This window comes from Mitosporidium daphniae (assembly GCF_000760515.2).
Source record: "Mitosporidium daphniae strain UGP3 chromosome Unknown contig-28, whole genome shotgun sequence".
NCBI classification, from domain to species: domain Eukaryota; kingdom Fungi; phylum Microsporidia; genus Mitosporidium; species Mitosporidium daphniae.
Window position 1 is genome coordinate 17,021 of NW_013546523.1, and position 15,274 is coordinate 32,294.

The 15,274-nt window shown below is 43.2% G+C and overlaps 9 protein-coding genes across 9 annotated transcripts; 4 read left to right on the forward strand and 5 right to left on the reverse strand.

The window, feature by feature from the left end:
* Positions 1–386: 386 nt before the first annotated feature.
* DI09_28p90 (uncharacterized protein) lies at positions 387–2,790 on the reverse strand (the record flags this gene model as incomplete). Its single annotated transcript, XM_013382726.1, has 5 exons — positions 387–457; positions 580–1,090; positions 1,276–1,615; positions 1,867–2,159; positions 2,644–2,790. 5 exons carry the CDS (start codon positions 2,788–2,790, stop codon positions 387–389), a joined length of 1,362 nt encoding a protein of 453 aa, XP_013238180.1.
* A 92-nt stretch (positions 2,791–2,882) lies between these two features.
* DI09_28p100 (uncharacterized protein) lies at positions 2,883–4,051 on the forward strand (the record flags this gene model as incomplete). Its single annotated transcript, XM_013382703.1, has 2 exons — positions 2,883–3,680; positions 3,713–4,051. 2 exons carry the CDS (start codon positions 2,883–2,885, stop codon positions 4,049–4,051), a joined length of 1,137 nt encoding a protein of 378 aa, XP_013238157.1.
* Positions 4,052–4,269: 218 nt separating this feature from the next.
* DI09_28p110 (uncharacterized protein) lies at positions 4,270–5,268 on the forward strand (the record flags this gene model as incomplete). Its single annotated transcript, XM_013382704.1, has 4 exons — positions 4,270–4,370; positions 4,396–4,507; positions 4,542–4,786; positions 4,890–5,268. 4 exons carry the CDS (start codon positions 4,270–4,272, stop codon positions 5,266–5,268), a joined length of 837 nt encoding a protein of 278 aa, XP_013238158.1.
* Positions 5,269–5,472: 204 nt separating this feature from the next.
* Positions 5,473–6,149, reverse strand: DI09_28p120 (40S ribosomal protein S23; the record flags this gene model as incomplete). The annotated part of the gene is made up of 3 exons (XM_013382705.1): positions 5,473–5,740; positions 5,893–6,058; positions 6,146–6,149. 3 exons carry the CDS (start codon positions 6,147–6,149, stop codon positions 5,473–5,475), a joined length of 438 nt encoding a protein of 145 aa, XP_013238159.1.
* Positions 6,150–7,153: 1,004 nt separating this feature from the next.
* DI09_28p130 (uncharacterized protein) lies at positions 7,154–8,690 on the reverse strand (the record flags this gene model as incomplete). The annotated part of the gene is made up of 4 exons (XM_013382706.1): positions 7,154–7,912; positions 7,941–8,116; positions 8,147–8,492; positions 8,523–8,690. The coding sequence occupies 4 exons, from the start codon at positions 8,688–8,690 to the stop codon at positions 7,154–7,156; spliced, it is 1,449 nt and encodes a 482-aa protein (XP_013238160.1).
* An 81-nt stretch (positions 8,691–8,771) lies between these two features.
* Positions 8,772–9,458, forward strand: DI09_28p140 (DUF1000-domain-containing protein; the record flags this gene model as incomplete). The annotated part of the gene is made up of 1 exon (XM_013382707.1): positions 8,772–9,458. The coding sequence occupies one exon, from the start codon at positions 8,772–8,774 to the stop codon at positions 9,456–9,458; it is 687 nt and encodes a 228-aa protein (XP_013238161.1).
* Positions 9,459–9,729: 271 nt separating this feature from the next.
* Positions 9,730–10,584, reverse strand: DI09_28p150 (uncharacterized protein; the record flags this gene model as incomplete). The annotated part of the gene is made up of 1 exon (XM_013382708.1): positions 9,730–10,584. One exon carries the CDS (start codon positions 10,582–10,584, stop codon positions 9,730–9,732), a length of 855 nt encoding a protein of 284 aa, XP_013238162.1.
* Positions 10,585–10,685: 101 nt separating this feature from the next.
* Positions 10,686–12,672, reverse strand: DI09_28p160 (uncharacterized protein; the record flags this gene model as incomplete). The annotated part of the gene is made up of 5 exons (XM_013382709.1): positions 10,686–11,006; positions 11,055–11,125; positions 11,460–11,854; positions 12,266–12,423; positions 12,511–12,672. The coding sequence occupies 5 exons, from the start codon at positions 12,670–12,672 to the stop codon at positions 10,686–10,688; spliced, it is 1,107 nt and encodes a 368-aa protein (XP_013238163.1).
* A 1,096-nt stretch (positions 12,673–13,768) lies between these two features.
* Positions 13,769–15,265, forward strand: DI09_28p170 (TrmA family RNA methyltransferase; the record flags this gene model as incomplete). Its single annotated transcript, XM_013382710.1, is given in 5 exon segments — positions 13,769–13,784; positions 13,802–13,869; positions 13,947–14,190; positions 14,215–14,334; positions 14,364–15,265. 5 exon segments carry the CDS (start codon positions 13,769–13,771, stop codon positions 15,263–15,265), a joined length of 1,350 nt encoding a protein of 449 aa, XP_013238164.1.
* Positions 15,266–15,274: the final 9 nt, after the last annotated feature.

Here is a 15,274-nt window from a genome sequence, read left to right on the forward strand (position 1 = left end):
CGTTTATTTAGTAATGCCCTTTAATATACAATGACAGTGTGTTTTCACCCAAGAAGAAATATTCCCAACTCCAGAACGTGAAGTGTAAGTTCTGTATTTGACCCGGGAGGAATAAGGATATATAAAGCTAGACTCCGAAAAAAATAAAAACATGATATTAATAGATCTTTGAGGAGGTCTATGCTTTCATTTGATGCCTTGAGAACGGAGTGGCCAAAAATGTCAGTGTCAGTCCCCAAAGCAGAAATACCATTAACCTGAAATACAAACACGACCAACAGCAATGAATAAACGACACAAAATCTGGGAAACATAAAAAGAGATAATCTTTTGTTCGAAAATACCTCCAGTAGCCAATGGGATATGCTCATTTGCAAATTTTTATTTCATTGGAAATTAATTCGCCTATCTCTCCATAGTACAGATCGCTTTTTGCCAACATGTCCACCAGTTCCTTCTGAAAGATCTCCGTTAGTGTGCAGATGGTAGGGCCTTCCCAATTTGCGAAGCACTGCGCCCTGATTGAGCAAAATTCTTTGCAAGTAGAGAAAATTAGAGTATATATTTGATTTAAATTACTTCTTGCAGTTATGGCGGTACCAGTGGTCGTTGTATATATAAACGGCATGTGTTTCCCAATGATGCACTTGCAGAAATTAAGAGCAAAATCTAAAAAGTCTGAATGCCACTCACTGTTGGCAATATTATAGAGCTCTGGAATATCGGCGATCTCCCTCTGCATAAGAGAGGCATGAATGTGCCCCACAATTTCAGTAAGGCAACTATATCTATTTTGCTCGCCATGCAGGTACATTGAAGTACTGAGGATAGCCGTTTCGAGGAATTTATCCTTGAGGGTCTTTAAAAGAAGAAACAGCCTGGTCGCAAATGCAGTTGATTTGCCCCATTTTTTAATGGCATAAAAAGAATCGAATACCATTAAATATAGGCTAGAAAAGTGTCTAGAAAAGCTCAAAAACGAAGGGAAATATAAGGCAAATTCCTTGGATGCCAACTGGGCATCAACAGCAGAGAACTGGGACTGAATGGTCGGCAAACTGGTCAAATGCTCGATAATCGTGGCAATATTCTTATCAAAAAGAGAAATAAATTCGCCTAGCAACACAGGGGAGAGTGGATTTTTCTTGGTAAAGCACAAAGTAGACACTTCAAAATACACAATCGATAGTAGAAGAAAGAAAAAATCATTTTCCCTCGTCAATAACAATTTCTTTTGGATTCCTTTCTATCGCCGTGAAAGGCAAATAAACATACCTTGACAACTTCAATCACATCTTTTTTAAAGTCGGTTAGCATTTTTTCTCCGGAAAGCTCAAAAAACGGGCCAAAAAACTCAACCTCACCAGATAAGTATTGATCCACAAGTAAACATAGCCTTAAAACGACATTTTCAGGGAAAATTGGCTGATAATTAGTAGGACTCACTATGGTTACCTCGGATAGGGCTTCGCTATGGGCCTCCAGTACCCTGAATATGGATTTCTTCTCCTTTTCTAAAACCACAGTGTCGAATTTCAAAAGAGGGACTAGGATTTCCGCTACCGGGGGCATCTCAATAGCGTTTGTAGGCTCAGTAAGGGGAGATAAAGTAATCCTGAAAAGGTCTGATGCATGGTTAGTAAAATCCGCAATTTATACTTGAGGCAAGCGAAAGATACTCCTCTTTTGGGGAGGACTGGAAAAACGACGTTGGCAGCGTCAAGCTCCAAATGGAAAAATCATTGAGCTCCGGTCTTGCCTATTTTATAAAAAGTCAGCATCTCAACCACAGTAACGCCATTGACAAGTTGCTTTAGGTGCTTTTGAAAAATAGAGGAAAAGATGGAGGCTGACGTCTCTAAATACCTTTTAATCAGGATATCATCGGAACCATCATACAGCATCGTGTTTTCTCCCTTATTTGCAGCACCATTCCCCAACGCATTGCTTGTAGTGTTAGGCTCTTCGTCAGCGAGATCTTCTTTTTTTCTCTTCTGGCAGAACCTTAAAATTCTCCTTGAAATGTCAAATAAGCCCCTTTTCTTTGTACACTCGGAATGCAAAAAGCCCAACTCGGCATCTAAAGTTGAAGTTGTATCTTTTGCCGAAAGAGGTGCAAAAATATTCTTAGAAACAAATGTGCAAATTTCATTAAGTATCTAGGAGAAAATAAGACCAAAAGATCTAACATGGATGCTCAATTCAGAATAAATGGGCGTAATATCCGAAACGATAGGAATGGGGGCTTTTTCTTTAATTGACGAAAGGTTTTCTACCACCCTAACGTATTGAGCACAGCAATCGGAAAATTGCTCAATGCTGGAGGAAGAGGACATTGCACCATCTTTGAGCTTTCTATTAAAAATAGCGGTGTTTCAATGGTACTTGATTACAGTATTTGGCAAAACATAATGAGAAAAGAACTCCTCAATCAATATCTTCAGTTTCTATATGGAAAGGGTTGGAATTGATGTGCATTACACTCCTGTTGGAAAGCTTTGTGGAGAGCTCCGTGATTTTCGATAGCACAGGGTTTGTTTTGGAATCTATATCTTTTTTTTTGACCAAGTATTCTTCAATGAGCCCCTTGTATTTTGTATTTATCTCGAACAATATCTACGCATAAAGGGCAAAAGACAATACCTGGAACTTGGAAAGGAACTCGGTGAACATTTTTTCTTTTTCTGGAAAGTCATTGTTAATTCTAGACTGAGAAGTCGACACAGCATGGTGATTTTGATCATCATTTTCATTATGAGAATTGGCGATGGGTAAGAGTGATGCCGTCATTTGATTTAAAGTTTAAATAGCAACTAACCCTAACCGATTTTTTATCGTTTAAATAGCAGTGGATTGATACCCAGCCGTCATCTTTCTTTCAAATGGAGCACAAAGTACTTGATCCTGAGACACGCGTCTATCAAGCATATTCTTTCCTAAGAAACTTTAAAGCTGGGATTTCTCGATTCTCTAAAAACGTGACCAGATCTTTGAAATCGATTTTTTCCTCCTCCATATCTCGCGGCCTTAATAAGGTTGTCCCATTGAATGCTGCTAATCAGCAAACAGGGATATCCTCAGAGCAGATTTTCTTTAGCGAAGATAGGCATTCTCATGATCTAAAATCGCCGCCTACTGAACAGGGAGAAACTCCTGTTCAGATACCCTTGGATGATGCCAAGTCTTGTGCATCTATCATCCCAGAATTATCGTCAAATAATTTATCTATAGACGAAAAACACATTGAGATACACAAAGATGGTATCATAATTGAGGAATCACCGCCATCTTCTATTCGTGGACGGGATCCTTTATCTGTCCCAATGGAGTCTGGAATTCGGTTAAAAACAAACAGGAAATGCCTCGTGCTAGATTTGGACGAGACGCTTATTCACTCCTCATTCAATATACCAACAGTCAAAACTGATTTCATCCTCAAACTGGACCTCTCTTCTTCCGACCAGCAGTCTCTAGTGACCGATGTGGTCTATGTGTCCAAGCGACCGGGTTTGGATGGATTTCTAGAGGAAATCTCCAAGCACTTCGAGGTGGTCGTCTTTACTGCGTCACTCCCATCATATGCTAATCCGGTGATTGACCGAATAGATCCTGAGGGCAAGTATATCCATCATAGGCTGTTCAGGCACTCTTGTATTTTCGTTTGCGGGCATTTTATTAAGGTACCCTTTAACAATTGTATCAACTAGAATAGGATTTGACCATATTTGGAAAGCCGCTCCATGATATTATCATTGTGGATAATTCCCCAATATCCTATATGCTACAACCACAAAATGCAATAGCAATACCTACATGGTTTTCTGATCCACATGACAGATACCTGTCTCTTCTTTGCCCAGAGCTCATAAAGGCATCTACTGCCGAAATGCCGATAAGTTCGCTTTCAGATGTCAATTCTATTTTACAAGAGGAAGCGATGAACAAAGGTGTTTCGATCTCGTCGCCCTCTGCAATCCATGGAAATTTTGCGGCAATTTTGGAGATGCTCTCGTCCCCTTTTTCCTTTCCACAAACAGTCGAGAAATTTTGAGATATTTAATAAATTGGCCATATTTACAATGATTTCAATTTGGTGTTGTTATCAATTGTGGAATTTAATTTTATTCAAATGTCCCTGGAAGCGTGTATGATCATGTAGGTCCCGTTGTCTTCTAATCCCTTTTCCTCTTTTTATCTTGTTCCCTTACCTACCGTGGTAGTCTTGATACATCAGAGTGGGTTCGGTCGGCAGATTACCTTCCGACACGAATGGAGGCCCAGCTCGATGCTGCCAAGGTCATCATTCAGGCAAAGCGCCAACGAAATCAAGAGAATTCCATTGGAGTCATGACGATGGCCGGCACACTGGGGTATCAGTGTATTCTTCATTTTTAGCCCACATGTCCTTATTTCGCTTTCGCAAGATTCTGGAAATCTCTACAAGGCGCTTTCATCGGCAGCCATTAATGGAAATCCCTCTTTCCTCTCTGCAGTGAAAATTGCGCAAGTATGGCTATTAGTTGACCGGTCGTTATTTATAGCTTGCGCTGAAGCATCGTCAAAATAAAAGCCAACGCCAGCATATAATAGCGTTTGTCGGCTCCCCGCTTCTCCGGGACCCTGCGGGACGAACAGATGAAGACTCGCCAGAGGCGATGCAGCAGCTCGCCCGATCCCTAAAGAAGAATGGCATCTCCATGGACATTGTCAGTTTTGGAGAAGAAGATAGAACAAACTTGGAGCGCCTCTCTTCCTTCATAGAAATAATCTCGCACGATCGAAACAGGTATCTCTTGCTCCTTTTCTAATCCCCCGCCTCTAGGTACGGATTACCGCAGAAATATAGCTTAGGTACTATGATAAACATCTCATGGCATCAATCACTATAGCAATTTGGTGTCTGTCCCGCCATCAACCGGAGGTCTACTCTCCGATGCCGTGGTCTCATCACCCATTCTCAGTGGATATAACTCATCCGGGTCTGAGTTTCCATTCGGCGTTGACCCAGAGCTAGATCCAGAATTAGCTCTTGCGTTGCGCATGAGTCTAGAAGAGGAGCGAAACCGCCAACCAGCTTTACCAACCACAGGGGAAGCCTTGGCGCAACCCCATGTTTTGCCTGAGACATCCACTCCACAAGAAATTCAGGAGGAGAGTGAAGGCGATGACGAGCTCGCGATGGCCATCGCTATGTCGCTCGACCATTCAGATACTCAAGTTGAGCAACGGTCCCCCAAGCGCAAGCTTGATGAGGGTGATGACCAATAAACGTATCATCCGGTACAGAAAATGCTACACCATCGCACACTCGCAGCCATTGGTGATTGCTAACAATTATACAGGGACTTGACGCCCAGCGCAATTGTAACAACCCCAAAAAACTTTGCTGCCAAATGCGGTAAAAACGACGCTTTTCTAAGACGCTGTAAAGTCCAAAGTGTTAGCTCCTCATTTATTATTAAGGCGGATAAATTAAGACCTGGGCTTATCCTTCTTCTCTTTGTATAGAGCAAGCAGGGAGACGGAAGCCACTTTGACGACCTTGAATTTGACACCGGGAATGTCTCCCACAGCACGACCTTTACGACCAAAACCAGCAACAAGAACTTCGTCGTTGGTTTCAATGAAATTTAGACAACCATCGTTCGGTACAAAGGCAGTGATCTTCTTTGCGTTTTTGATGAGCTGGATTCGCACACACTTACGAACTGCAGAGTTTGGCTGTTTAGATTCAATACCACTAAAGGTAAGGCAAAACGAAATGCAAAATATAAGATGGGTAATAAAAGAAAAGTATCAGCACACAAAGATCAGAGAGATAGAATCATCAAGTTATCAGTTGTCCCTATCTGTTCTCATCATTTCAAAGGAGCTTTAGAAGTATGAACTTACATTCTTTCTAGGACAATTCCCTTAGCGTGAGAGGCTCCTCCAAATGGGTTGTGCTTGAAAGCTGTTCCAAGAGCCCTCTTCTTGTAGCTCTTGTCAGCCCAGCGGTTATCGCGGCGCGAGGTACGAAGCTTGCGAGCGGCGTTCAATCCTGTTGGTTTTCCCTTGCCTACATATTAGACAAATTGAAAAGGGAGCGATAACGATGGATGTAAATATCGTTGGTTGATCTGAAGAAAGGAGACGATAAACTTACCCATGATTCAAAATTAAATTTTACTTAAATAAAATTAAACTTTATTTTTTCTTGATGTTTTTGCCGCTATAAAATCGAAAGCATTATCCATGGCCATGGCCATGGATATGGGAATTGCATACGTGGGAATGGAGCGCACATCAATCATGTCTGAAATTCCGTTTGAAAAACATGTGCCATAAACCCTGGAAAATGGAATTTCTGTCCCAAAAGGCTCGGATGAAGACACATAAACCATGCTATTCTCGGCAAACCAATTGGCCCGGTGTCCAGTGACGGGCGATCCTGGGCCCTCCGGGGCCGGGAATAGAACAACACCCCTCAAAATAGATTCCACAGATCTTTCTATGATGAGCTGGGAGATTGATGCCGAGGCAGCGATGGATGATCCCACGATAACAATCTGCTTTGATATTCCCAAACTATAATAAAACTTATTGCCCTTCATACCCAACCTACCTTAAAAAAGTATCCCATAGATAGAAAAGCGCAGAATGTTTCGGATCGACCTTGTTGATGGATGGGATTGACATCCTTCCCATCTCATCTACCAACGAGTCGCCAGATGCATGTGGAGGAAGAACAGGATGCCCCGATTCGCAATTCAATATGACATCTATGACGGAATAAGAATCGCTGAATGCTCGCTCAAAATATGCCAGTTCACTAAGAGACTACACAGGTTACGGGAAATTAGAAAATACGTAGACATCGTCATTGGATGTTATGTGCGAGTAGTAGTAGGACCCGATTGGGGGAAGTCCTTCTAGATGGAGTCTTGGTATGGAATGTACAAAGAGAACGATCGGCGACTTTGTATTTACTACATTTGAGCTACCACGAGTGAAAATGACATGTGCAAGTACCTTATGAAAATATCTCCATCCAACAGCAACGAGTCTGGAACCGGCATACGAATCATCCCAAATCGTTCCTGAAGAAGCGAGGAAAAGTATCTCGAAAAGATATCCTTCAATCCAACTCTACTCATCAGCAGCGAAGCTAACATTAGAAACTGCAAATAGAACCTTGGATGGAGTATAAAGATTTTTTTTCCTTTCGCGACATAATATTTGAATCTTTCAGCAACGGCATGTTTGAAGACGAAGCGGAGGATGCAAGCATTTTCCAATATCGAGATTGAATATTAATGACACTATTGAGGGTGTGAAGAGCTCCAGAATCTGGACGCCGTAGCTGCATTTGAGGCAATGGATCCATAAGCAGGGCTCGCAGACAGGCACATGCACAATTGGATAATGCCTCAAGTGAGTACCCCCCTTCAAGCAGAAGCAATATGCGGCCCCCAGCCAAGTTCATCAACATGCGTGTCATGTGGGCATAACATGCTGGACTCAAATGGTAATCTCCAATCGGGTCGTTTTCGGCTGCGTCAAAGCCAGCGGAAACGAGTACCATATCAGGATCAAACTCATATGCGATCGGGAGGACGATACGAGTGAATGCAGCAATATACTCTGCGTCGCCCATGTCCTCGTCTGAAAAAGGAATATTTACAGTGCGCCCGATACCAGCTCCAGCTCCAACAACCGTCATGCTAGCATCTTGAGAGCATGGAAAAAACTCTCCATCGTCAAACCGATGAATGCTGATGTAGAGCACATTTGGATCGCTCAAAAAAGCGTTCTGGGTTCCATTCCCGTGATGAACATCCCAATCTACAATCAAGATACGTTTAAGTGTCGACTGGCGCTGGATTGCTTTTGCCGTGACAGCAACATTATTAATGAAACAAAATCCAAAAGCCTAGCGGTTAGAAATGGTGCCCCGTTACTCGACCACATTCTGCATGGTGGCCCGGGGGTCTGATCACAGCAAACCCATTAAGAAGATCTCCAGATGCGATTTTTGATGCCATTTCAATGGCTCCTCCACAGGCTAAACGAGCGCAATCTGACGTGTGTTGATTGTAATAAATTGACTCCTTTTCATATTCTGTTGCCTCCTTAACTATTTGGGGTTATCGCTAGCATTATTTACCGGCAGTAGAGCCTAGCCAAGAGACATAATCTGCTTGATGAACAAGCCGGACCTCCGTATCTGTTGCAGGTCGAGCAGGAACTTGACAAACTCGATCGAGAAGCCCCTGCTTTTCCAAAGCCTCTTTAATGGCTAGGATTCTAGAAGGACATTCTGGGTGTTCAGAAAAATAATTTTCGTGCGCCAATAGTCTCTCGTCAAATAGAACCCCCGTTTGTAACCCTGAAAAAGCAATGCTTGATGTGGAGGAATCTTCGCGCAGCGCTGAATCATAGTAAGCTTCTCCGGAATCAGGGCTTGCGTGTCTGGAATTGGGACTTATATTTTTGGCGTCAGGAGAAATGAGCTGACTTTCCGTAAATAAAGCAGAAATTACTTGCAATTCGGGAGTGATTGATATTTTGGAGTCGTCTTCCTGTTCTTGATATGTAGATCCCCTCTGTGCCGACGAATAGAAACTAATTTCTGAAAACGACTTGCTAGTCAAGGATATGTCTGGTTTGGAGGGAGAGAGGACATTTGGTGGAGAGGATCCACGGTGCATCAATTAATTTTGAATTCTTCTGAATGGTCAAAAATTAAATTACTTTCCGGGCTCGCGTATATTTTTATAATTTTCAACTTGATGCCTTGTAATTGCTCTTCATCCGGGTCCTCCGATTGCTGCATTGAGGAGTCATCAACGGGCGGCGCAAATTGCTCGCCATCTGCCGCCTCGCTTTTCAAATACATAGACCATGCGAACATTTACGCCCTTAATGAAAAGACACGAGACTCCGTCAAGGGAATTTTCCGTCCACATCATTTGCGTTTGCAGACGGATATGGTTGTGCAGAGCGATGACGACGATTCCCAATTAATCATCCGCATCCCTCTTTCACAAAGCATTAAGCTGTCCTTTATTGCAATTGGGATGCTGCAACCTGGCCCCGAATATGTATTACGGATATTTGCAAACGGCGGAGCTGGCGCTGGCGCCGATTTTTCAAATATTTGGACAATCCCGGTCACGCAGGAGATTGCGCTCGCCGATACACCTTCTATTGTGACGACCTATCCGTTGCAAAGAAACAAGTTTTCAAACGTCGACGACTTGGTTTTGCACATTTGTACCGCGGACCATGGAAAGAACACTCCATTTCCTGCTCGACCCTCCTCGTCGCCGCTTTTTATTTTCTATGCGGGGCTTTATGGAGAAACGACATTGCTGCGACGCGATCCCGTAATTGGCGTGTATGAGGCGCGTCCAATAGCCTCGGACCATCCTTGCGTCAGTGTGAAACATCAACCGGTACCTGATTCCTTTGCCTGATTTCGTCGCAATAGCGCGATCGGAATGCTTTTTAGATAGCCCTGTGTTTGGTCAGCGTGGCGATAAACATTAAATTTGGTTGCGAAAGGGTTTATTGCAGCGGTAGCTAAACCAAAATTTTTTATTATATTCAAATGCTAACTTCTGACTTGCAGGAAGGAAAGGGAAGACCACCCATCTCCTTAAATGGTATGAACATCTTGCTATCGTCAAGGGCTTGAACGGTCAAGGAGAATACGTCGTTCTCCGTTCCAGCGCATGGGATCTACGGTTAGAAATAAATACCAACCCGTTTTACTTTGCCCTTTTCCTCGTAATATGATATGACTGGGATGGAAGATTGTTGATATGTCCTGAATCTCTTTAAAATCGAGTCGATGTTGTCATCGGTTCGCCCAGACGTTTGTGAGCGGTGCATCAATCGGGACAACATGGTTTCCTCTTCACACTCGAAAAAAAGAACCAGATCCATGGGAATCACGGTTCGCTCAAAGGCCTCTGCCTGTCCGACTTCTCTCGGAAATCCATCAATCAAAAAAATAGTCCCATGCGGATAGAGCTCCATTTCCGCCTTCAATAGGGCAATGGTGACAAAATGAGGGACAATGTTTCCTTCTCTGATGCAGGTTGCTATGAGCTCAACAAATGGGGATTTTTCGCGTGCTTGCTCGCGACGGAGAAGATCGCCCGCAGAAACATGAACCCAGCCAAACTCTTGCGCCATTTTTGAGCATTGCGTGCCTTTTCCAACGCCGGGGCCCCCAAGAACGAAGATAACTTTATATTTTCCCTTCTCAATGCAATATCTTTTTCTATCTGGCCTGTCCACACTTGATGACGAGAAAAGCCTACTTCCATCAATAGAATCAGTAGGTGTTTCTTCCACAAGTGTTGCACCATGTTTCTCTTCTGGCTTCAGAAACACCGCTGCAGTGAGGCCAGCAAGCAATGTTTTTGAGGACGAGCGGAATTGCAAATTGCAAGCGTGATGGCTTTGAATTGGCTTTGACTTCAAAAACAGTCCAAATGGGAGCTTTCCCGAAAATAACTTACTTATGACCCTTTTAAAATGGCTGGAGATAACGGAAAGGTGCAATGATTGGAAAATATGCGACGGAAATACCATGGTTTATTTAAAAAAAATACAAATTAAATTTGTGCAAAAATATCAAATTTTAATTGGAATTCTTTAATAAACATGGCAATCGAGGGGGACCGGGCACACCTTCAAATCGGGACTGAAGCTCTTGTGCACAACCAGGTTTGGAGGCGTATCTCTATTTCCCTCTGTAAAGATAATAAAACAAAGCCATCAATACCGTAGCGCTTTTGGGGGATGTATCTGGGAACCGGAATTTCAACACCAGAACGAAGGGAAATCCTTGTCGAGCGAGTGATGTTGTTGGCATCTATTACTTCGCACCATTTAATTTTCGTGGCCAGTTTTTCTACAGGATCGATCAGGGCCACATTGGAAACCGGAATCAAGGCTTCTTTGTCGATGATGAGGCCTCGGCCGGCAATTCCAGACGGCAAATGTACTCGGCTCTATGCGATTAACATATGCTATTGGCGCACCATATTGACACCGCCTACGATGACGCTATTTTCTGATCGAACAACTTTAAGAACAGGCCCCTGGGACCCAACGCCCTTGCCCTGGATTACTTGCACCTAGAATGGGGCATGTTTAAGGGTACCTCGTCCCCTTTGAAGATATCCCAAGACTTCAGCCGATCTCTGGGTTTGACCTTTGGACCTCCCTTTTTATATAAACGCTCTTTTTCGAAAAATCGGTTTGCAGCCGTTTTCAGTCTTGCTGGAATCCTCATGGCGTATTAAAAAATTTCGATTTAATTGCTTAAAATTGGGGGCTAAAATAAATTATCAAAAGTGCAGGCTTCATATAACAGCTGGGGATTGGCACCGCAAAGCAGGTACTTCCGGTCCACATACGGGCCCTCCAGTTTATCTAGATCATAAACACACAAGATCTCTCACCTGGATAAATAAGGCCGACTTGCTTGAAAAACTTTAAAATTTCCAGCATTTCCTCTTTGGATAGTGGTGGAACCTTGTAAATGTCGAAATTTTTCTCCTCTTCCAAAACAGGGACTATTTGCTCCGATCTGTCAATGGAAACATATGCATCTCGCTTAGGCCGTGAAAATTCTTCAAATGCCATGCTCAACTCTGAATTAAAAATTCTGCTGTCTGTAAAAGAGAGGGCCCCAACGGCAAAAAATCGGTTACATGCCGTTGATTGTTCAAAAAAGTTGCGAATACAAGCAACTACGGGAAGGCTCTTTGCGGTGAGCGGTTTTTCATTAACACTCATGTATTGGGTTTTGCAAAATAAGGCATTCACTTGATCCACGACAACAACAAAGGGAACCCTACATTGAGATTAAAACGGATACTTTTGCTGGCTGCAAAGGAAGCTCAATATGGACTGCAAAATGATGGTAGAGTATGTGGCATCTTTTATCCCAGTTTCGAGCAGTTCAAAAAGCGTTAACTGTTCTAGATCCTCAAGCTTGCAAACAGCTTTCTAAGAGATAAACATGCGGAAACGCGGTTACCATGTTTGCGAATTCAGAGGAGGCGTTTATGTGTTTTCGATTTAAAATAAGGATCGATTTTAGAATATGCTGAGATAGTTCAGGTTGATCATATAGGATGGGTGTGTTTTCTGTAAATGGAGGCGAAACAACCTTCAGCAAATCGATAGATACCGGCCGATACGGATATTTTCCAGTGATGGCATTTATTGCTATGAAAGGGTTAGGCCATAGGTAAACATATACCTTCTGGCATGTATAGGACTACGGCCTTTTCCTCTTCCACAAGCAGATTGACAATTGATAAAAGAAAAACCGACTTTCCTATCCCAGGTTCTCCAGTGAGAAATAAAATGCGTCGAGACAAGGTTTCTTTTGATTCGGAGCAAATCTTTTGGCGAATCCTAGAATACAGAGATTGCATTTCCGCTCTATAAAGTACGACATTGTTCTTAAGAAGATTGAACTGGAACTCATGATGGCAAATGTACCTTTTTAAAAATTGAGACAGGATATCCGGTTTCCTTAAGCATAGACACAAAATGTGGGCTCAATGCTCCAAGCACATTGGGGGTCTCCAGGACTGCAGGCAGCATGGGAATGTCAAGCTTTGGAGGCCCTGTTTTTGTAACTACAACGGGGGGTGTTGGCATTTTGTCTTTATCCTAGTGATAAGAAAAGCAACAAACCGGACTGATAAGCAACGGTGTGCTGGTTGTTGAAAATCTACATAACACCAAAAACCTGCCCAACCAAGGCCTTGAGGCAAATACGGGCAAACAGCTGGGCATCGGAACCGAGATCGAGATCGGGAATTTCATTGTCAATCAAAAAATTTACTATAATTTACTATTACAGACCCTCCATTTTGTCAACTGCAAAAAAGGTGTATGAAAGCGTGATTTCATCCAGGTTTTTCAACGAGTAATGCCCCTCCCTGATATTTGGATCGAGATAAAAATAAACGGGCATATCGACGGTCTCTCCGGCGGCCAATCTTTGCTGCTCAAAGCAGAAACATTGTATTTTTGTGAGGAACGATGCGGCTGCATGTGGTGCCACGCTATATGTTGATACGCCCGTAATGTCTCTTTCCGGAGAGAGGTTTGATGCGGTGAAAAAGGCTAGCGCTGTTTCTCCCGGCCTCACATATACCGATTTTTGGGTTGGGACAAATTTCCAAGGTAATAAAGGCCCAGTGGTTGTCATAAATGTTACTTTGATCGGTTGCATGCCAGAGATTTGGGGATCGATTCTCGGAATAGAGCTTCCATCCACATGTGCAGATCCCTGTCCCGCAGCGCTTCTGGCGAAGAAAGAGAACAGATTGCCAAAAACGTCAAAGTCTTTGGGTCTTGGAACCCCTCCAAGCCCCGTTGCCTGGCATAATAGTTTGTATAATGGAGAGAAGGCGTAAGCAACGCCAAACAGTGCAATTAGCGCCGATATGGAGTAAAGAGCCGGATTCTGCGTGTTGTGTCTTGAATTGGCATAGTTATGCTTTTGCGAAGAGTAGAAACTCCGCAATCTCGCAATGGAGCTTCTCCAGGCCAAATACTTTGGTTTTTGAAGCATTAATAAAATTTTAATCTTTCATGACGCTGGGCCTCCTAATTAGGACAAACATACACTTGTGCCTGTTAAGGCCGGTGTATGGCAGCCGTCTTTTTCCGCTATCTCGTCCCTCGCAACGTAGCGCTTCCATATCAAAGACATCATTTATCGAGAATTACTTGCAACAGGATCTTGATGATTTTAGGGCAAAGTTTGCATCTCTTTTAGGCTCTTCTTCTCATTCCAAGGACTATCCCTTTTCTATTCAATCAGAGGTTGAGGTTGATATTCTTGACGTGATAAATTCAGGTACCCCATCCCACGATGTCTCACCGCTTCAGGAAGCGTTGGAATTGGAATCCTTGATGAAAAGCGCTCTTGGCTGATTTTGGTCCCGCTTTCACTTCCTGGGGAACGGGTTTTGGCAAAAATTACGGCAAATGGGCCGGGCTTATCAACGGCAAGGCTGATGTCCCTAATTTCACGGCCATCTCCGAAAAGAAACAAGCCAAAATGCCTTCATTTTGGGGAATGCAATGGCTGTAATCTGCAGCATCTCCATTACGAGGAGCAGCTTCGTTTGAAGGAGGCATCTGTGAAGGCAATCTTTTCTAAAAGTAAGCTCTTTTGCTAATTCAAAGTTTGCTGCGGAGATAAACCGGTATTTCGGCCCATTCTTCCGTCTCCTCTGCAATATGGATTCCGAAACAAACTAACGCCTCATTATACCAGATCTAACCGTACCCCACCGGGCTTCATATGTAATTTTGCTTTATTTTATGATTGATAGCAAATATTGGGTTCAATGGCGTAGATGGCAAGGTGGTCGATATTAAGTCATGCTCGGTTATCGATCCTTCGATCAACGAAGCTTATCAAAATGTTAGAAAAGCTCTTCATGAGAGATGGCAAAATGTTAACAACCCACCCCAAAATAGCGGGGCCACCTTATTGCTTAGGAGAAAAGTGTCCATTGATTGCAAGCCGGTTCCTATGATTCTGTCCGCAGATGATGTTAGTGAGAAGGCGCAACATGAAAAGGTGTCCATTGTTTTGGGAAACGGTCCAGACATTATTTGTAGCGAAGTCATTGACGGGGTAAAGTTTTCCTACGCTGCCTGCAACTTTTTTCAGACAAATCCAAAGGCCGTCACTGAATGTATCCGCATCTTGAAAAAGGAATTAAGAGAAAATTACTCACATTTGACCCACCTTCTTGACATTTATTGCGGCGTTGGCCTCTTTGCTATACTGCTTCAATCGATTTTTACAAAGATCATTGGAATCGAGTCGGATCAAAGATCTGTTCAATTTGCGCGGCTGAATGCCAAAAATATTCCTGGCGAGGATAGGACCATCTCAAAAACGCTACCGTTGAGGTTTCTTGCCGGAGATGCTGCCTCCTGGCTTTCGAATCCAAAGCTTTTTTCTTTCCTGCCGGCAGACAAAACGGTAGTCATTTTAGACCCACCAAGGGTGGGGTGCACGGACTCCTTGATTAATTGTCTGCTTGAATATCAACCTCAGCTAATTATTTATGTTTCCTGTTACCCTTTGACACAGGCAGCAGACATTTCAAAGCTCCTTTCCTTATATCAGGTTAAATATGTCCAGCCAATGGACTTTTTCCCCCAATCCCACCATGTGGAGAATATGGCCTTTTTAGAAAAAAGGCCATCGGCTCAGTTCTGAGGGCCATCG